General features: G+C 41.0%; 1 protein-coding gene across 7 annotated transcripts in view; it reads right to left on the minus strand.

Annotated features, from left to right (window-relative positions):
* The window catches only part of LOC110204914 (netrin-4-like), a 64,810-nt gene that overhangs the window by 38,879 nt on the left and 3,120 nt on the right, over positions 1-22,811 (minus strand). For 5 of the 7 annotated variants that reach the window (XM_020981141.2, XM_020981142.2, XM_020981139.2 and 2 more), the window contains 2 exons: positions 9,107-9,642; positions 2,029-2,292 (listed from right to left, as the gene is read on the minus strand). In XM_020981141.2, coding sequence (XP_020836800.1) covers positions 2,029-2,292; positions 9,107-9,642 — 800 coding nt within the window. The remainder of the gene's footprint in view (positions 1-2,028; positions 2,293-9,106; positions 9,643-22,811) is intronic. The other 2 variants (XM_078152225.1, XM_078152224.1) reach the window with 2 other exon arrangements.

Raw genomic sequence — 22,811 nt, forward strand, 5'->3', positions numbered from 1 at the left:
AGTGTTTGGTCTGAAGCTGGATTTGAACTCACATCCTCCTGACTTCAGGGCCGGTGCTCTATCCACTTCACCACCTACCTGCCCCTGGGTGCCATCTTTTAGGAAGGACATATATAAACTAGGAAGCATAGAGAGGAAGGTCATTGTCCCATCAAAATATCCCTTCAGCTTGTCTAAACCCACCTCATTTGCAGTTGGGGAAACTGGGGCCCAAGAAAGTTGAAGAACTTGACAAAGGCCACACAGTGAAGTGGTGACAGAGGAAGGAAAGGAGACAAGCATTTATTAAGTACCTACTGTGTGCTGGGTACTGTTCTAAGAGTTTTACAGATAAGATCTCTTTAGATCTTCACAATAACCCCTGTGAGGCAGGTGTTGTTATTACCCCCATTTTACATTTGAGGAAACTGAGGCAGACAATGATACAGTGACTAGGGTCCCACAGCTAGTAAGTGCCTGAGGCTGGATTTGAACTCAAGTCTTCCTGACACCAGGACAAGTGCTTTCTCAATTTGTGTTGGAACTAGAAGCCAGGTCTCCAAATAACTAATCCAGGACTTTTTCCATGACACCAACAGCAGTTTCCTCATGTTCTTACAGGGATGAGTCACTGAAATCTTTTCCAAATTTTCCATCCAACTCTGCCCCACAGGCCACTAAGGGAAAGAAGAAACTGCCCCTGAGCTTATGAAAGCACTACTGGCCCCGAGAAGGGTCACTGGGCTCATCTTCTGGGTGGCCAGAGAATGCTTTCCTGCCTCCATCTGTATGCATTCATCGATACTCTCATCTTCTGGCACTGGAATTGCTATGTTCGTCAGAGAATAGAAGTTAAGGATAGCACCTGATTTCTAGAGATAGCCTCTAATTCTTAGGTGGCTAGGTGGTGAAGTGGACAAATCACTAGTCTTGGGAGTCAGGAATATCTGAGTTCTAATTCTGCCTTAGTCACTCACTAGCTATGTGATCCTGGGCAAGTCATTTAACTGCTTAGCCTCAGTTTCCTCATCTGTAAAATGGGGATAATAAAGGCACCTACCTCTTAGGATCAAATGAGATATTTGTACAGCATTTTGCAAACCTTAAAGCTCTATGCAAATGGTAGTTAGGATGATGATGATGATGATGATGATGATGGTGATGGTGAAGAAGATAATTACCTGGTTACCTCAGAACAAACAAATTTATGTCCCAGTGGTTTGGCCATATGCCCTCTGTGGACTTCAATTTCTTCCTCTGTAGAATGAGAGGTGGCCTCTGAGATCACATCTAGCTCTAATGTTCCTTGTTCTGTGTTCTAATATTGTGTGTCTTAAGTTCCTTCCCTTCTATGATCTAATGCTCTCTGCAAAAAGCCATGGTGGGGGGGCAGCTAAGTGGCGCAGTGGATAGAGCACTGGCCCTGAAGTCAGGAGGAAGTGAGTTCAAATCCAACCTCAGACCAAACACTTGACACTTACTAGCTGTGTGACCCTGGGCAAGTCACTTAACCCCAATTACCTAAAAAAAAAAGCCATAGGGGATAAAAAGAGGTACAAAACATAACCTCTGCCCTCAGAGGGCTTATAGTCTAGTAAAGAAGGTAAGATAAGTGCACACATCACTGTAATGCACGACAGAATGTGATATGGGAGAAACACACTAAACACTATAGGTGTTTAGGGTATTTCTACCTTGGTGGTGAGGGACGCTTAATAGAGGCAGTGGCATTTGAGCTTGGCCTTACAAGATAGGAAAGACTTCCATAGAACAAGATGGAGGAGAGGCCTGAGCTAATGGCATGAGCAGAGCCATAAAGCACACACGCACTTAGTCTTCTATCCTAGGCCATCTAGAACAAACAATGCATGAGATCTTTCCCATCAGTCGGGCTTTGCTCCTTCCCCTCTTCCCTCTCCACCATTCATCACAAAGTCCTCTGCCCTCCCTTCCACTTTGGGAACCTTTAAAGGCCAGCTCATGTGAACACTCATGTCCCCAGCATGCAGACAAGACGGGATCCCGGCCCCACCTAGATCACGGCCTCACCATGCTCCTCGAGTTCCCTGTCTCATCTGCCGGCTGACACATCTCCCCATGTCCGTTGCAGAAGCAGCTTCCACGGACAATCAGGTCATAGATGGCATAATGGGTGAATCGCTGGGGTTTCTCCAGAAGCCTCACCCCCTGGCAGGGGCAATCCTGCCTTTTTAGCAGCACAAGACGCAGGTTGGTGAGTTTTAGCAAATCCTGGGCTTCTGGGCCATAAGGATTGTCAATCTGATTGGTTGGCGTCAGGGCCCGGTAGACGACCTGGGAGATGAAAACACTAATCAAGCTACTTCAATTGAATATGAGCTCCCCACAGGCAAGGTCTCTCTTATTTTTGTGTTTGTATCACTAGCATTTTAGCAAGCATTGAATACATGTTAGTTGAATGGAATGGAGAAGAGAGGGTCTGTTCTGTAAGAACAAAATTCAGCCAGAAGACCTGGGCTAAAGTCAAGGCTCTCCTACTTACTAGCTATTTGACCTTGCTTGGGTTACCTCCCTTCTCTGGGCCTTAATGTCCCTTCCTGTAAAAATAAAAGAGTTAGACTAGAAGATATCTAAGGTCCTATTCTGTGGGTCAAGACCTAAAGTAGTGTTCATTCTTGGTTACAGCCAGCCTTTCCTGCAGGTGGGTAGAATAAGCTTTCTACATGGTAGGATTATAATAATAACATTTTATTTTTACTTAATTTTTTTCTCAATTACATGTAAACAAAAAATTTTAATATTCTTTTTTTAAATTTTGAGTTTCATATTTTCTCCTTCCTTTCCACCCCTCTCCTTGAGAAGGCAAGCAATTTTATATAGATTACACATATGCAACCATGTAAAACAAGGGATAATAATAATAATTAATTATAAGAATAACATTTATGTAGTGCAAAAGCACTTTACAAATATAATCTCATTTTATCCTTACCAGAACCCTGGGAGGTAGGTGCTATGATTATCATCCCCATTTTACAGAACTGAGGCAGACGTAAGTGGCTTGCTTGCCCAAGGTCACAAAGCTAGTAAGTGTCTGAGGGCAAATTTGAACTCAAGTCTTCCTGCCTCTAGGCCCAGCACTCTATGCACTATGGCACCCACTAGCCACCCTGAGCCAATATCTCCCTCACTTAGTTCACCGATGCCTAAAATTCCTTTAAGAAGGACAAAGTCTTCCACACAACCATTACAGATAAGGCTGAAAATAACTCTCCCAGAGGTGTTTGCAACGTATCTATTTAAATGAAGAGAAGAGAACACTGCATTAAAATTCAAGAGTTCAGTATAATGGCAAGCCCACTAGCTCTGGCACCAGAATACACTCAACTCAATTCCACAAACGTTTCTTCTGTATCTACCATTGGCCAGGAGGGGGGTGGGGGGGTACAAATACCCAGTTTCCAGCTGTGTGTGGGAAGGACTGGAGAGGGGAAAGGTTGGCTTCTGGAAGACCAATTAGGAGTCTGCTGCAATGGTGCAGACGAGAAATGATGAGGGCCTGAATGCGGGTGAGGAGGCAAGCCAAGAAAGATATTGTGAGATAGAATCACCAAAGGCGACTGGCTCAGCTGTGTGGCCTCCAACAAGTGATTCCATCTCTCTGAGACTCAATGTCCTTATCCATTAAAATGAAGGGATTAAATCAGCCCAGTGATTGCTAAGGCTTTTTGGCGGCTCCCGGAAATGTCAGACCTGGCTTCTTCTCTGGCTCCCGGGGGGACCCTGGGTGCATTTCCTCTTTCTATGCCTCAGATTCCCTTTGTATAATAGAAGCCTATCAGGTTCAATCTAAGGTATCTTTGGGTTTTGATAGGTTAGGATTCTATCACTTATCTTCAGCCTAAATGGTAAATTATTACCAAGAGAAAAATATAAAAGGAAGAAAAGAGAGGGAGGGAGAAAACAAAAGGGATGGAGGTCATTAGGAACCTGAAGGGAGAGGGGGAAAGGATGCTGAGGGATTGGGGAAGGGAAGGAAAGAATGAATGAATGAATGAATGAATGAATGAATGAATTATAAAAAAAAGCATTTATTAAGCACTTATGTGCCAAGCATTTAGTCAGAGAAGACCTAGAGAAAGGAGCTGGGAACATAAAAATCGAATTTTGCCAACCTACAGTCCTTTGCCCCAGACAGAGGAATGCTTCTTTTCCCCCTTGGAATAGCTATGAACTCCCCCCTCTTCCATCCGGGCTCCCAAAGGAAAAAGAGCCCCTTGCCTCTGTGGGCGCCTCTGGCTGGTGCTCTGAGTCATGACCAGATCTGGGTGTTCTATTTTTGTCTCCATGAGATCAGGCCCCAGTCTTACTCTCTGCTTGGGCTGTATTGCTCAGCGGGGCCCTTTATGCCAAGGGCGGGCCAGAGGGTGGGCTGACATACCATGCACGCTCTCTGTCAGCCAGCCAGCCAGCCCACTCAGCAACATTTGTTCTCCAGGCTTAATTCCTCTTTAGAGAGTCTTAGAGCTGGAAGCGACCTTGGAATCATTTCATCTAGCTCCCTCCCTTTCCAGAGGAGGAAACTGAGACCCCGAAAGAGGTCTTGGGGTAACACAATGAATTATTGATAGGGATGGGATGAAAGCCCAGGTCTCCTGCCTCCCAAGCCCCCTGTTCACAAGCCTGAATTCAGGGACCTAAGAGATCAGCTAGCTGGTCCAACACATTCATTTCCCAGGTGGGGAAACAGAGGCCCAGAGAGGGCAAGTGAGTTGCTTCAAATCACACAAGTTGTAAGTATGAGAGAAAAAAAGTTGAATCCAGGACCCCCACCTTTTTTAAAATTTATTATTTATTTTTAGGGAATTGGGGTTAAGTGTCACACAGGGTCACACAGCTAGCAAGTGTCAAGTGTTTGGTCTGAGGCCGGATTTGAACTCAGGTCCTCCTAACTCCAGGGCTGGTGCTCTATCTGCTGGGCTACCTAACTGCCCCCCAGGCCTCTTTCCATCACTGCCTCTCACTGCATTCACTCCATTTACGGAGTTCTTTATACCTCAGCCGACTAACTTCAGCCATGACTTATCGAGATCCAGGGTAGCTAAGTGGTGCAGTGGATAGAGTACTAGGCCAAGAGTCAGGAAGATCTGAGTTCATATCTGCTATCAGACACTTACTAGCTGTGAGACCCTGGTCAAGTCATTTAACTCTGTCTGCCTCGGTTTCCTCACCTGTAAAATGAGCTGGAGAAGGAAATGGTCAACCACTCCAGTATCTCTGCCCCAAATGGGGTCACAAAGAGTTGGATGTGACTGAGAAACAATAACAAATTCCTCATAAGAAGCTGCATCATATATACGTGTGTAGGAGGTAGCCTCGTGCAAATTCGTTTGGCAGCACAGTGAACAGAGTGCTGGACTTGAAATCAGGAAGAGGGGAGCTCAAAGCTGCCCTCAGACACTTACTAGCTGTATGACCCTGGGCAAGTCACTTAACTGTCTGCCTCAGTTTCCCCATCTGTAAAATGAGCTGGAGAAGGAAATGGCAAACCACTTCAGTATCTCTGCCAAGAAAACCCCAAATGGGGTTCCCAAGAGTCAGAAGAGCTATATCAAGGTTCAGTCCCATCCATTTCAAACTTGGGGTCTCAGCCCAACACCTAGAACGACAGAACCCTAGGTCTGGAGCTGAAGAGGTGTCAGAAGTCATCTAGGCCAACACCCCTCACTTTACAGGTAGGGAAACTGAGGGGGAAGGGAGGTGAAGTTACCTGTCTGTGACCTGCCATTACTCACCGGGGTGTCAACGCCTGCCAGGGATATCCCAGAGGAGATTTCCTGTTCATGGAGGGGTTGGGACAGCTGCCCTCTGAGGTCTCTTACAACCTGAGAGCTGGTGGTTATGTCCTTCTTCTTATGGATTCTGGCCCATGAAACCGAGAGGTGACACATTTGTCCCATCTGCCATTGATTTCATAGATTCCCTGCCTCTCTATCTCTGCATTTTTTTTTCAAGTGGACAGGCAAGTTGAAAAACTTGCTGCATAGAAAATATTTTGTCCATTCCTTTGTGCTCTGTGAGGGCCCAGAGGAGAGGGGGAGGGGGTGACAACTGATGCCCCAGAGATCATTCTATTGTGGCTCTGGCTCGATCAAAGCCCGGTCAGACTGCCTGATGCAGCCACAAGCCCTCACCTGCTCAAGCAGCCCGGCCCACAACGGCCTTCATCCTGAGGCCCCCCCCTCCCCGGATTGTGTCAGGTCCCCTTTTTCCTCACCATGAGCTGAGCGGTCACGTATTCTCTCCAAACCACCGAGGGCCTTGACATTCCCCAGGCCAAGGGAGCCATGAGCTAACAGCCCCAGCTGCAGAAGCCGGCTGTCCACATTCCACCAGCCCATGCAGCCGTAAGCCGACGTCTGGCTGGTCCAGGTTCCAGCATCCCCTACCCAAGCACAGCCGAGAGGCAGGTCCCCTGGGCATCAGAGCCGTCCTACTGCCAGTTTGGGCAAGGTCCTCTGATTCTGGCTCACAGAATATGGGAGATGTGGGAGGGGGTGAAAGGGTGACTCTTCCCTGGACTTACCTGTCCTGTCTCAGGCAAATGATCCCACCTGAGATTGTTCCAAGTATCTGGTCCCTTACAATGGCTCTGGGTGTCAGGATGATTCCCCATTTCCACCAAGAGCTTCCCCTCTGGAGGACCTAGACCAGCTTTGGTGGGATTCATTCCTTCCCTCTTCATTCTCCCTTCCCTCTCCTCTCCCCTCCCCCAACCATATAAAGCCTAGGAGTTGAGGCAGGAAATTGCTCCTTGATGGGACCAAATGCTCCCATTCTCCTGCTGCTACTGGCCTGTCCCATTCTACCCCTCCCTCCACTCTCCTGGCCTCTATCCATTCTTGCTCCGACATCTTTCCATAGCATCTTTTGGGCTCTACAATGCTATGCTCCTCTTCTTTGAATGGCAGCTGCAGTGGATAGAGCGCTGTGCCTGGAGTCAGGAAGATCTGAGTTCAATTGTGGCCTCAGACATTTACAAGTCACTTAGCCCCTGTTTGCCTCCATTTCCTCATCTGTAAAATGGGGATACACTGGAGAAGGAAAAGGCAAACTATTCCAGTATCTTTGCCAAGAAAACCCTATGGACAAAGTCCACTGGGTCATGGAGAATCCGATACACTGGAATAACGAAACAACAGCAAAATGGCATAGTAGATTCAAACCCCAGCTCTGATGCATGCGCATGACCCTGATAGCCAGCATTTATATAGCACCTTAAAGTCTGCAAAGTACTTCATAAACTTATCTCATTTGATCCTCACAATAACCCTGAGAGACAAGTGCTGTTATTTTCCTCATTTTACAGCTGAGGAAACTGAGGAAAGCAGCGCTTAAGTGACTTGCCCAGGGTCACATAGCCAATGAGTGTCTGATTTCAGCTTTGAACTCAAGTCTTTTTGATTGCAGGTCTGTGCTCGATCCATCGTACCACCTACTTTTCTGCAGCTAAGGTGGTTTTGGGGAAAAGTAAGTGAGATGTTGTGAAGGTGGAAGAGAACTGGATTAGAAGAGAGAAATATTCTTGGGTCTTCAGAAAGAAATGGATTATTCACCATATTAGCTTTAGAGTCTAGAACTAGCTAGAGGAAAGCAAGGATAATGACCAAGATGAATATAAATCCCATAAGAATAAAATTAGGGGCTCTAGAATACAGAAAGATCCCAGGCTGGCAATGAATACTGTGGACTGCAAACAGAGATTTTGGTCTTCAGCTATCCCAGAGAAAAGAGGGCAGATAGCAAAAGGATGATGGAGATAAGGCCAAATGACTCAACTCATTTGGCCTCCATTTTCTTTGACCCATAAGCTAGACCTGTGGTGTTAAACTCAAGTAGGAATCGAGGCCACTAAACCATACCTAAGATCCCTGTGAGCCACATATTGACTTAGAAAACCACATATGGACATTATCTGTGTTCACTATATTTTTATTTTGTTAATTATTTCCTAATTACATTTTAAACTTGTTTAGGCTTTCTTAGCACTCAAGAGTGTTCTGAGCTGTTTGTCTGACACCTCTGGTCTAGATAAACATACTGTCCAGTGGATTTGGAACTGGCTGAATGACAAGAAGAGGAGTCGTTAATATCGCCACATCTCTTGAAGGGTGGTCTACAGTGGAGTGCCCCAGGGATCTGTTCATGTTAACATTTTTACCAATGACAAAGGCATAAGAATTCTTAAATTTATAAGGATAGAAGGTAAGAACTGCTCGGTAACTTCTTAGCAATCTATAGTCTTAGAGAGCTGCCTAGAACAGCAAGAGGTGAAGTGACTTTCCCAGGGTCAGTCAGTATGTCTCAGGGGGAGCATCTGAACTCAGGTCTTCCTGGCTTCAAGGCCAGTTTTCTATCCATGATTCCACACTTTCCTGACCACATGAAATTTAATAGGAGTGAATGTAAGGGCCCTACTGTCATGTTTGAAAAATCAGTTTCAGAAGTACATGATGAGGGGCAACTAGGTGGTTCAATGGATACAGCACCAGCCCTGGAGTCAGGAGGACCTGAATTCAAGTCTTGCCTCAGACACTTACTAGAGAAGGAGAAGGATCTTTATATGTCATCCTAACACATGCCTCACACAAGGTCAGACTGAATAGACGCTCAGTAAACTAAATTCAATCATGGGGTAAGGGTTTCAGCCTTAGAGGTGTCATGCAGCCCTTTGTTTAGCTGAATGTGGACCTGGATTTACAAGTCTTTGTGGAGAGAGACAAAGATTTGAGTGTAATAATGAAGTGCTATAAACTTAAAATTAATGTGCTAATTAAATTTGTGAGCCTGGATACAGCTAATTGGTGGAGCAGAAGTGCTGAGGAAAGGGAGCCAGCCCAGTGGAGGCAAGGTGATGGAGGAAATGTTCAAGAAGAAATTGGGTCTTATTGGATGGGTTTAGAGATGAGTTTGGGCATGGTGGAGAAAACATCAGCAAAAGAGGGGAGGTACTAGTAAGCATGGCCTGTGCAAGAGACCTTGAGGATACCAGACTTACTGGAAGTAGAGTTTATACTGAAGAGGAGAGATAGGCTGGGGCCAGGTTATGGAGGGCTTTGAGTGCCAAACTAATGGATGGGGTACTTACCTCACCTCTGGTACAAGGAATAGCATCTGAATACCTAGATGTACAAAGAGAGCCTTCTTCAATGAGGTCATCTTGGAGCCCAAAGGTGGCCGTACAGTTGGTGGCAAAATATTTATAGGGCCTCCAGGTATGTCCACCATCCTGGGAACGCTCCAGGATCATGGCGGCTGGCCGGGGAGACTTGAAGACCACGATGACATGAGTCAGATAGAATTCTGTCTCAAAGTCCAAATGAATCGCTTCTCGGGAGACACCTGCAGCTGACTGCCACCACGTGTTGGGAAAGGCAAAGACGTCATCTGTCATGGAGGATGGTGGGTGGGAATTGTTGGGTTGCTGAGCATTGCACTTGGTGCACTGAAGATGACCACAGTTTAAGGTGCTGGAAGGGAGGGAAGGTTGGTCCACATAGGAGCAGGAGAGCTCTGTACCACTCTCCCCACAGGTGGTGAATGTGGTAGGGGTCCTGCCTGTGGCAAGGTTCCCCACAGGTGGGTTGCAGGCACGGTGGTCACAGTGAAAGGTATGGAACTTCCCTGAATGTGCAACACAAACATCACCCCCCCAAAAAAAGGTCAGATTTAGTAATCTCACCTCACATCCTCCCTGCCCCTCCCCTTCACAGTTCATACATATTTTTCCATCTTCTTGTTCCTATTTAAAAAGTATTACATTTACAATTTTATAGAATACAAGAACTAGAAAGAACTTTAGAACACAAAATATTATAAGATAGAATGATAGAGATGGAAGTAAGCTTTAGAAATTAGAATTAGAAATCATCTAATTAACCTCTGAATATGGCAGAGGAGAAAACCAAGGACCAGGAAAAGAAGAGACTTGGTCAGGGTTATACAGGTAGTAATCAGCAAAATAGCAAAGCTATACCTAGAACCCAGATCCTCTCCCTCCTGGTTCAGGGCCTACACCAGACCCCATTTCCTGAGAGCCCCAAATGGTCTCTACTGTTCATGAACTTACAACTCCTCTGGGTCTGCCTCATGTATATAGGCAGAGTAGGCAACTGTCTGCCCACCTCCATTGGGTGATCTCACCATTTTTTATTTGTTTTTGTTTTAAATTTATTAATTTAGTTTTAGTTTTCAACATTCATTTCCACAAGATTTTGACTTCCAAATTTTCTCCCCATCTCGTGCCTTCCCCACTCCAAGATGGCATGCATTCTGAATATCCCTTCCCCTAATCTTCCCTCCCTTCTATCTCCCCCCTTTCTCTTATCCCCTTCCCCTTCTATTTTCCTGTAGGGCAGGATAGATTTCTATACCCCATTGCCTGTATATCTTATTTCCCAGTTGCATGTGAAAACAATTTTTAACATTTGTTTTTAAAACTTTGGGTTCCAAATTTTCTCCCTTCCTCCCTCTCCACCCACCCTCATTGAGAAGGCAAGCAACTTGATACAGGTTATACATGTATAGTCATGCAAAACACTTCCACATTAGTCATGTTGTGGAAAACTAACTATATTTCCCTTCTTCCTCTCCTGCTCCCCGTTTATTCTATTCTCTCTTTTGACCCTATCCCTCCTCAGAAGTGTTGGCTTCTGATTACCCCCTCCCCTAATCTGCTCTCTCCTTTATCATTCCCCCACTCTCTTATCCCCTTCCCTCCTATCTTCCTGTAGGGTAAGATAGATTTCCATACCCAATTGAGTGTGTATGGCATCCCCTCCTTAAGCCAAGATTTCACCATTGTTAAGGAAGGCCTTTCTGCCTGTAGGCTAAGACTTAACCTTCCTTCTCCAGGAGACAGAACCTTTCTTAGGAAAGTCTCCTCTAAGAGGAGACTGAGGGTACAAACTCCTTGGGAGAGGCAGCCCAGGGACACACAGGATTCACAAGACAGGATTCACACAGAGTGGTAGAAGACAGAGGGCAGAGAATTTAACAAAGTTCAATTTAGATGGGAGCAAGGAAAGGGAAGCCTAAAGGTGGGATGGGAGGTGAAAAGGATTCATAAAGTCAGGTTTGGATTGGCCAAGAATACTTTGCCAGTTTCCCAGTTTCACTAAGTCTCTAGTGTCAAGTCCAAATACCTCTGACTGGCATTCTATACCCTCCATAATCTTACCCTTCCAATCTCATATCCTGCTCCTCTTCAGCCAAGCAAATAATGCTCATAATTCCAACCCCTCCCCTCCCCAGTCCCTATTTCCCCTTCTATGCCTTTGTTAGTGTTCTTCATGTCTGGAACACCCCTCCCCCCCCTCGTCTCCCTAAATACCAGTTCACGTTCCATTCCACAAAATCCCAGAGTTGGAAAGCACCTTGGTTGGACATCACGGCCTACATACCTAAACAAGAATTTGCTCAACTCCTGCCCAACAAGAAGAGCTGACATCCATGACACAACACAATTTATAGAATACTTCCCTCACAACAGCCCTCTAAGGTAGAGAGTCAGTTTTACACATTTACCATTTTACAAAGAGATTAAGTGGTTTGCCCAGGATTCCACAGACAATAAATGTCAGAACTGGGACTTGAACCCAGATCTTTTGACTCTAAAACATTCATTCATCCAACAAGCATTTATTAAACATCCCCAACAAGTTATCTTTTCTTGAAGACCTCCAGTAAGAAACCTGCTATCTCCCAGGGCAGCCCTTTCCACTCTGGGACACCTCTAAGCCCTAGGAACATTTCTTCCATTGAACCAAAATCTGCCTTTCTTCAAATTCTACCCATCTGTTTCTAGTCCTTACTTCAGGGGCCATGATGGAACAAGCCTAATCTCCCTTCCACAAGATCACCCTTCAGCTACTCAAAGGCAGCTAACACATTTATCTCCCTGAGTCTTATCTCCTTTATTAAAATGATTTTTTAAAAGTTTTATCAATATGGTTTGTTTTACCTTACAAATATTTACAGATTACTTCCACTTTATGATAGGTTTCCTGTCATTAAGTGCAACTAATAATAAAACGATCTCATCTAAAAGGGAACACGCCTCACAATCCAATGCAGAAAGACAGAAATATTAAATGCATCCTTTTTGGATCATGACGCAATAAAAATTATGTGTAACAAAGGGCCATGGAAAGGTAGATAAAAAACTAATTGGAAACTAAATAATCTGACCCTAAAGAATGAGTGAGTCAAACAACAAATCATAGAAACAATCAATAATTTCACGAAAGAGAACAACAATAATGAGACAACATGCCAAAAATTATGGGATGCAGCCAAAGCAGTCCTCAGGGGAAATTTTTTTTATGATATTTTGGGTTTTTTTGGTTAGGCAGTGGGGTTAAGTGACTTGCCCAGGATCACATAGCTAGTAAGTGTTATGTGTCGAAATTTTTTTTAATCTCTAAATGCTTACATGAATAAAATAGAGAAAGAGCAGATTAATGAATTGGGCATGCAATTAAAAAATCTAGAAAAGGAATAAATTAAAAATTCCCAATTAAACACTAAATTAGAAACTCTGAAAATCAGTGGAGAGATTAATAAAATTGAAAGAAAACTATTGAACCAATAAATAAAACTAAGAAAATTCTGAAAATCAGTGGAGAGATTAATAAAATTAAAAGAAAACTATTGAACCAATAAAACTAAGAGCTAGCTTTATGAAAAAAAAAACAATAAAATACATAAGTCCTTAGTTAATTTGATTAAAAAAAGAAAGAAGAAAGCAAATTGCCAGCATCAAAAATAAAAAGGATGAATTCACCACCAATGAAGAGGAAATTAAAATAACTATTAGGAGCTATTTTGCCCAACTATATGCCAATGAATCTGACAATCTAAGTGAAATGCATGAATATTTACAAAAATATGAATTGCCCAGATTAACAGAAGAGGAAATAAAATACTTAAATAACCCCAATTTAGAAAAAGAAATTGAACATGCCATCAATGTACTCCCTAAGAAAAAAATCTCCAGGGCCAGATGGATTTACAAGTGAATTCTACCAAACATTTAAATAATAATTAATTCCAATACTATATAAACTGTTTGGAAAAACTGGTGAAGAAGGAATCTTAATCAAATTTCTTTTATGACACAAATATGGTGCTGATACTTAAACCAGGAAGAGCCAAAACAGATAAAGAAAACTATAGATCAATTTCCCTAATGAATATTGATGCAAAAAAAATTTAAGTAAAATATTAGCAAAGAGATTCCAGCAATTTATCACCAGAATAATACGGTATGACCAGTTAGGATTTACACCAGGGATGCAGAGCTGGCTCAATATTAGGAAAACTATTAGCATTGTTCACCATATCAATAGCAAAATAAAAAAAAATCATATGATTATCTCAATAGATGCAGAAAAAGCTTTTGACAAAATACTGCACCCATTCCTATTAAAAGCACTAAAAAGCATAGTAATAAATGGAGCTTTCCTTAAAATGATAAGTAGTATCTATCTAAAATTATCAGCAAGCATTATCTGTAATGAGAATAAGCTAGAAGCCTTCCAAATAAGATCAAGGGTGAATCAAGGATGCCCATTATCACCACAATTATTCAATATTGTATTAGAAATGTTAGCTTTAGCAATATGAGAAGAAAAAGAATTGAAGGAATTAGACCAGACAATGAGTAAACAAAACCATCACTCTTTTTTTTTCTAATTTTCACATTAGTCATGTTTTAAGGAAGAATTAGAACCAATAGGAGGAACCACAAGAAAGAGGAAACAAAACAAAACAGAAGGGAAAAAAAAAAGAGCAAATAGTATACTTCAATCTGCATTCAAAGCTCATAGTTCTTTCTCTGGATGTGGATAGCATTTTCCATCATGAGACTTTCCCATATCCTCTCCAACATTTATCATTTTCATGTTTTGTCATGTTAACCAATCTGATAGGTGTGATGTGGTACCTCAGAGTTGTTTTGGTTTGCATTTCTCTAATCAATAGTGATTTAGAGCATTTTTTGATATAACTATAGATGGCTTTAATTTCTTCATCTGGGAACTGCCTGTTCATATCCTTTGACCATTTATCAATTGCGGAATGACTTGTATTCCTATAAATTTGACTTAGTTCTCTATATATTTTAGAAATGAGGCCCTTATCAGAGACACTGGCTGTAATAATTCTTTCCCAGTTTTCTACTTCCCTCCTAATCTCGGTTGCATTGGCTTTGTTTCTGCAAAAACTTTTCAATTTAGTGTAATCAAAATGATCTATTTTGCATTTCATAATAAAACCATCACTTTTTGCAGATGATATGATGGTATACTTAGGGAATCCTAAAGAATCAACTAAAAACCTATTTGAAATAATTAACAACTTTAGCAAAGTCACAGGATATAAAATAAACCCACATAAGTCATCAACATTTCTATATATTACCAACAAAGTCCAGCAGCAAGAGATGGAAAGAGAAGTTCCATTTAAAATAACTGTAGACAATACAAAATATTTGGGAATCTACTTGCCAAGACAAACCCAGGAACTATATGTACACGATAACAAAACACTTTTCAAGCAAATAAAGTCAGATCTAAACAATTGGAAAAATATCAATTGCTCATGGGTAGGCTGAGCTAATATAACAAAAATGACAATTCTACCTAAATTAGTTTACTCATTCAGTGCCATACTAATCAAACTACCAAAAAATTATTTTATAGAGCCAGAAAAAAATAATTTAAAAAATTCATCTGGAAAAACAAAAGGTCAAAAATATCAAGGGAATTAATGAAAACTCCAGCTTCTGGGATAAGAACTCACTATTTGAGAAAAACTACTGGGAAAGCTGGAAAATAGTATGGCAGAAACTAGGCATGGATGAACATCTCATACCATATACCAAGATAAGGTCAAAATGGGTACATGATTTAAACATAAAGGGTGATACCACAAGCAAATTAGGAGAGTAAGGAATAGCTTACCTGTGAGATCTATGGAGAAGGGAAGGATTTATGACCAAGCAAGAGATACAGAACATTACAAATGCAAAATGTATAATTTTGATTACATTAAATTAAAAAGGTTTTGTATGAACAAAACCAATGCAACCAAGATTAGAAGGAAAGCAGAAAGCTGGGAAACAACTTTTACAGCCAGTCTTTCTGATAAAGGCCTAATTTCTAAAATATACAGGGAATTAAGTCAAATTTATAAGAACACAAGTCATTCCCCAATTGATAAATGATCAAAGAATATAAACAAGCAGTTTTCAATTAAAGAAATTGAAGTTATCTATGTCATACGAAAAAATGCTCTAAATCACTATTGATTAGAGAAATACATATTAAAATAACTCTGAGGTACCCCATCACACCTATCAGATTGGTTAACATGACAAAACAGGAAAATAATAAATGTTGGAGAAGATATGGGAAAATTGGAACACTAATGCATTGTTGGTGGAGTTGTGAACTGATCCAACCATTCTGGAGAACAATTGGGAACTATGCCCAAAGGGCAATCAAACTGTGCATACCCTTTGATCCAGCAACACCACTGCTAGGTTTGTATCCCAAAGAAAAAGGATCTATATGTACAAAAATATTTCTAGCAGCTCTTTCCTCATGGTAAAAGATTAGAGGTTGAGGGGATGTCCTTCAACTGGGGAATGGTTGAACAAGTTGTGGTATGTGATTGTGATGGAATGCTATTGTGCTATGGCAAATGATGAGCAGGATGCTCTCAAAAAGCCTGGAGAGACTTGCATGAGATGATGCAAAGTGAAATGTACTATGTACAAAGTAATAGCAATATTGTAAGATGATCAGTTGTGAATGACTTAGCTATTCTCAGCAATACAATGATCTAAGACAACTCTGAAGGACTTATGATAAAAAAAAATGCTATCCACGTCCACAAAAAGAACTGATGGTGTTTGAATACAGACTGAAGCACACTTTTTTTTAACTTTCTTTATTTTTCTTTAGGATTTTTTTTTGTTTTTGGTCCATGTTTTCTTTCATAACATGACCATTATGGAAATGTTTTACATGACTACACATCTATAACCTATATCTAATTGCTTGCTTTCTCAAGGTGGGGAGAGAGAGAGGAAAGGAGAGAATTTGGAACTCAAAGTTTTAAAAATGAATGTTAAAAATTGTTTTTACATGTAGCTGGGGAAAAATAAAATACTAAATGAATCACGAAAAAGATATAATCATTCATGAACACTAATGAGTGCTTTGAGATCTCACATGAAAAAGTTGCCCAGAAGGTACTTGCTTAGTAGTTCTGTCATGGTTAATAACTATTCCTTGGCATTCTAGGACGTGCAGTTGCAGGAAGATCGGCTACAGTTCAGTGACAGAAATAGCTAATTATTGCTTCTTCTTTCTTACCAACTGGCAGAAAGTTCATTGGCTCAAAAACAAAACAAAACAAAACACTGGGAGTTCCCAGCAGAAATTGCCATGGGTATATTAGCAGAAATAAGGAGAATAAGGAAGCTCTTAAAGGAAGGGTATTGGTGCTAAGAGAGGAGTAAAGGTGGATTAGGGCCACACTTAACCCTGATAGAAGGTTCCAGCTAGAAAAAACTTTAGAACAAAGAAATCATCTTTACAACAAAGCTAGTGGACTAATCAGAGGTTTTTAATCTTCCTTGTGTCATGGACCCCTTTGTCAGTCTAGGGAAACCCATGGACCCCTTTTCAGAATAATTAAAAAAAATTTTTTTTTGTTTAGGCAATGGAGTTAAGTGACTTGCCCAGGGTCACACAGCTAGTAAGTGTCAAGTGTTTGGTCTGAAGTCGGATTTGAACTCAGGTCCTCCTGACTCCAGGGCCGGTGCTCTATCCACTGCACCACCTAGCGGCCCCAGAATAATGTTTTCAAATGCATAAAATAAAATACAGAGGATTACAAAGGAACCCAATTATCAAAATATACATATTTAAAACCAAGAAGTTCACAGACCTCAGATTGAGCATCCCTGGACCAGCTGATCACAAGAGGTTCTTTCCAGCTCTAACATTCTGGAAGGAAGCCCAGCACACAGAATAAACACTGCACTTGGGACAGAGGGCCTGGGGTCATTTTCAACTTTTGCCACTCCCTACCCATGTGACTTTGGACAAATCCTTTCCCACCTTTCGTATCTGTAAAATGATAGAGTTGGACTAGTGTGACCTCCAAGGTATCTTCCAATTCTAAATTTATGGTCCCATGATCAGTGATTCTCATCCATAAATCTAAACTCTGCCACAGTCTGTCTTCTGTCAAGGTTTCTCTTATTCTTCTAGGGGAATTCAGAACATTGGAAAACCTTCAACATCTAAAGGTATGTATGAATGGCTAAAGGTAGAATGTTTGCCATTGTTGGGGGGAGTATTTTTGAAGTAAATGAAATGGAGTTTGGGCTGTCATAAGATCACAAATTTAGAGCTCAAGAGGATCACTGCATCCCACCTCCCTCATTTTATAGTTGAGGAAACAGGCACAGAAAGGTCAAGAGACTTGCCTAGGATCATACAGCTGGTAAGTGATAGAGGCGGGGGTTTGAACTCAGGTCCTACTGACTCAGAGCAAGAACAAGTCTGGAGGGCTCAGGATAATTCTGGGTATAGGTAGGCAGACAAGTGAGGCATTTTAGAGTCCTGCTAGGCTCTATGGGTAAAGCAGAGCCCTTCAAAGAGCAAGAACACTGAGGTTCAGAGAGTGCATAGAAAGCACAGAAGTTCCATGCAGATGCTAAAAGGCTCATTGAACTGCCAGGGCCAGAGAGACCCACGAGGCTCATTCATCTCCTCATCAGAAAGACAACACTATAGAGTACCATGTAGTTCTATAAACCGCTGGACCTAGAGTAATAAGGCCTGGAGTTTACAGGTCTGGACACTGTGTCACTAGGTAAATTGCTTTGCCTTTCTCAGTCAGGTTGGGTTTTTTTCTCCCCATCATCTAAAAAATGCAAATAATAATCTTGAACTATGTACCTCACAGAATTGTTGCGAATAATGCAAATTGTAACTTCCACGAGCTATCAACATGGGAACTCTCACTGTTATTAATTTGTCTGTATTTCTGAAGGCTTAGGGTGTACATCCAGTCTTGGTCTGGTTGCTATAAGAAACTAACGTGCCTCCTGCCTTCAATGACCATACAGTCTAATTAGGGAAAGAAGAAAAGAAGTAGCATATAGCTACCATGGGACCACTGGGTGAGTTGGAGTAAGGCCCACCATCTTTCTGGGCCTCAACCTCCATTGTCTCTTATGTCAAATGAGAGTGTTGGGACTCATGACCTCCAAGACCTCCTTCCCGCTCCAAGAGTCTATGTTCTGAAAAGGCCCTTCCTGTTCCAATAGTCTCAGGTCTGGGGCTCCCTTCCCATTCTAGCATTTTATGTTTTCTCCTTCAAAAGTTCCCCCCAATTTTGAGATTAAATGACTTTTGAGATCTCTCTCTCTCTGAACTAACACCCCAAGATCCAAAGAAGCCATAAATCCACTTCCTTCAGTCTCTTCTAAGGAGCCTCATTATCCGTCCTGGAGGCATCTCAGGAGCTTTCTTCTGAACCTCTTCCAAGTTCTCTTGGGGCCTGTGTGATTATGGAGCCAAAACTGGCAAATGTTCTTTAAGGTGAGGCTATTCCAACTTTTTGAAGTAACTGAACTTGTACATTTAAAAAATAATAATAAAATTGTTGAATCCTAATCAAATAGTTTTAGTGACATATCCAAGACAAATGGTAATAAAGCCAAATTTATACCCATTTGGGGCCAGTGGCAGTGCCTAGGATGCTTAAAACACAGTAAGTCATAATGAAAACATAAAAATGATAATAATTATAATTATATTTATCTTTAATATAAATATATATTTTATAATATATCATATACATATATAAAACTATTAGGGTAGTAAGACCTAAGAGTATAGACAGTGACATAAAATTTGGCTTTCCATCAGTCATAGCATTTTTTAAGTATCTACTATGTGCTAGGCACTGAGAATACAACAAAAGTAAAAATCCCTCTGATTAAGAAGCTTACACTCTACTGAGAGAATACAACATGTTCACAGATACAGAAATACAAGATATAGTTACATTTTTAGATGTATGTATATACACGTGCATGCATATGCATGTCCACATATACATATATTGCACAGACATATCTATACATACATGAATAGTATATGTATATTCAGAGAGAAGAGAGGAGAAGGAGAGGAGAAAGTGTGTGAGAGAGAGACAGACAGACAGACAGAGAGACAGAGAGAAAGAGGTTGACCAGTAATTTCTTTGGTAAAAGGAACACTCAGGTGAAAAAATTCCCTTGCATTTTCTCTGCAATTTATGGTCTTATCTTAGAGAGTTACCTACTGAGAGATTAATTAACTTGCCCAGGGTCACATAGCTAGATAGATAGATAGATAGATAGATAGATAGATAGATAGATATAGATAGATATTCAGACAGACAAACATATATACACACATTACATACATATACACAAAGGGATTTTGGCACATTCAGGAATCAGGAAAGACATTTGAAAAGGTGGCATTTGAGATAAACCTTAAAGGGAGCTAGGAATTCAAGAGGTGGAAATGAGGAAGAAGAACATTCCAGGCATGGGAAACAGCCTATGCAAATACAGGAAGGTGAGAGAGGGAATATTGTGTCTAGGGAGCAATAAATAGGCCAACTGGGCTGGAACAGAGTACCTGGGAGAGAATACTACGTAATCAAGCCTGAAAAGAGGCTGGAGCCAGTCAATGAAAGGCAGAGCTCCTTATCATAGACATGCCTGTATCTCTAAAACATATGTAACAAATTTTCCTTTCCAGGTTTGATGTAGTAGAAATTGAATTGTAATTAGAAGCCCAAGACAGAATATCCCAGTCCCAGCTCTCCTTACTACCTGTTGACTCTGGCCATGTCACTTCCCCTCTGTGGGATGCAGCTTCTTCATCTGTCAAATGAAGGGGTTGGATCAGCACAGTAGAAAGTTACCTGCATCTGCAGTCGGTGAACCTGGGTTGGAATCCTGGCTCTGACATTTATTCTACTGTATTTGGAGTCAAAGGGGGAGGGTTCAAATCTTACTTCTACCACCTACCACCTGTGTGACTCTGGTTAAATCAGAGTACCCTTATCTATGAAACTCAGGCATTGGATTGAATGACTTTGGCGGTCCCTTCCAGCTCTAAATCTATGATTTCGTGGAGTAAGTTATTCCCTGAACTTGCTTTTAAATATTTTAATAACTGTATTTTAATATAATCAGGTTTCTTTGAAATCTGATATATTTTATTTTATGCATTTAAAATTATACCAAGAAAAGGACCATAGGCTCCATCAGCCTGCCAAAGGGGCAGGACACAAAGAAGCTTAAGGACCCTTTTTATAAAGGATATTATGAACCTCCCTTGATGTCAGTCTCATCATCAATTCAATTCGACAAACATTTATTAAGTACCTACTATGTACCAGGCACTGGGGACAAAAAGATGAAAACAAAACAGTGCAAAGTCTATTGAAGGAAACAGTCAATAAATATTTATTAGGCACCTACTATGTGTCAGGCATTGTGCTAAGTGCTGAGGATCCAAAGAAAGACAAAAGACAATCCCTCACCCCTGAGGTGTTCCCAATCTAATGGAGACAACATGCAAACAACTACATATAAATAAGCAATAGACTGGATAAATAGAAGATAATCAACAGAGGGAAGGTGCTAGCATTAAGGGAGATTGGGAAATGTTTCCTGTAGAAGGTGGGGTTTTAGTTAGCCAAGGAAGCCAGGAGGTGGAGATGAGAAGGGGGTGCATTTCAGGTATGAGGTACTGCCAAAGAAAATGCCCGGAGTCTGGAGATGAAGGGTCGTCCATGGGGACTAACTAGGAGGCCAATGTCATTGGATGGCAGAATATATTAGTATCATATATTATTAAAATATAATATATACTGTTATAATATATAATATATAATTATTCTTCTCCCATCCACTGCCCTCTAGGGCCAAGAACTGGTCTTAGTAATGATGGAAATCATTACTAAGTAAAGGTGGACATTTCCTGGTTGTGCCTGAGTGGGGTAGAAAAAGTTATGGGAATCTTAGCAAGAGATGATACTCAGTCCACAGCTTAGCTTCTAAAGGGAACAGGAGTCCTGCCTGACATCATTATAGCACAGCTATGAGTCTGGCATCGATTCTGAAGACATGTACTATTTAGAGAGAAGGGGTTTTCACACTAAGTTTTGCAATGAAAACCTGGATTTCTCTGGAAGATTGGTAGAGCTCCAAGGGGGTATTTTGCAAGGGGTGATTGGTTTTAGACAGAATCATGGTAGAGCTGGATGGGATTAGAGACCCTTTAGTTATAGGATCATAAAATTAAAGCTAGAAGGAATTTCAGAGGCCATCTAGTCCAATACCCTTATTTTTTTTAAAGTTTTATTTTAAAGAATTTTTATATTTTACTGTTTAATATTAAATTTAATGTTTTATTATATTATGTTATATTATAATACACAATGTATAATATATGAATTTATATTATATTACATATGATTATAATATATTACATATGATTAAAATATATTTTATGTTAGTATATTATTAAAATATATTGTACACTATTATAACATTATTAAATATAGTAGATACATTATATTATACTTTTAATACTGTTATTTTTACATCATTCCCCTACCAGGGAAGCCTTCTTTTGTAACAAAAATTTTAGAAAACACCAGTAAAGCCAGCTGAGCATAGTCTTCCATCTCTCTATTGAAAGGAGGGAAGAGCTTTTCTCCCTTCTTCTCTAGGACCAGGCTTGGTCATTATAATGACACAGACTTTATTATTTGTTGTATTGTTCTTTTGATTTACGCAGTTGTGGCCATTGTCTATGCTATTTATGCGGTTCTAACTACTTCACTTTGCATCAGTTTATATATGTCTTTCCATGGTTCTCTCATCCACACCAATGACTGGACCAAGAAGCCAGTGACCTGGGTCTTCTCCCCAACTACTGTCTGCACTTTATTTACCTTTGGACAAGATTAACTCTCCTTCTATGGGCTCAGGTTCAGAGTGGTTCAACCTCGAGATGCTAAAATTTTCTGTCCCCAACCCTACACTTCCTTCCTCAATTATATCCTTATTGCTAAAAATAATGATAAATCCTGACAATAACAATAATTACTAACATTTAGTAACTTTAAGGATTGCAAAGCACTTTACAAATATGATCTCATTTAATCCTTGTAACAACCCTGGAAGACAGGGGCTATTATGATCTCCATTTTACAGATGAGAAACTGAGGCAGGCAGAGGTTAAGTGACTTGCCCAAAACTGCACAGCTAGTAAGTATCTGAGGCAGAATTTGAACTCAGGTCTTTTTTTTTTCTTTTTGGTGAGGCAATCTGGATTAAATGACTTGCCCAGGGTCACAGAACTAGTAAGTGTTATGTGTCTGAGACCAGATTTGAATTCAGGTCTTTCTGACTCCAAGACTAGTACTTTATCTCCTATACAAGCTAGCTCCAGTCTATTGATTTCTGAATGGCTTTTCAATTGGTCAAGTATATCTGGAATTTTAATCTTATCCTAGGTAGCTATTGAGCCAGACCGATGGACTTGCCAGTCTCTGGCACTAGCATCATAACCATCCCAGTCCAAACAAAACCAGTCTTTCTGAAGGTAGAAAACATCTCTTCCACCCTCCCAATCCCCCCCCACCACCCCGGTTGTGACAAAGATCTGCCATGACTCAGTCAAATGCCTAATGCCTAC

This window comes from Phascolarctos cinereus, unplaced genomic scaffold (genome assembly GCF_003287225.1).
Source record: "Phascolarctos cinereus isolate Bilbo 61053 unplaced genomic scaffold, phaCin_HiC Scaffold_4;HRSCAF=312, whole genome shotgun sequence".
Lineage (NCBI taxonomy): Eukaryota > Metazoa > Chordata > Mammalia > Diprotodontia > Phascolarctidae > Phascolarctos > Phascolarctos cinereus.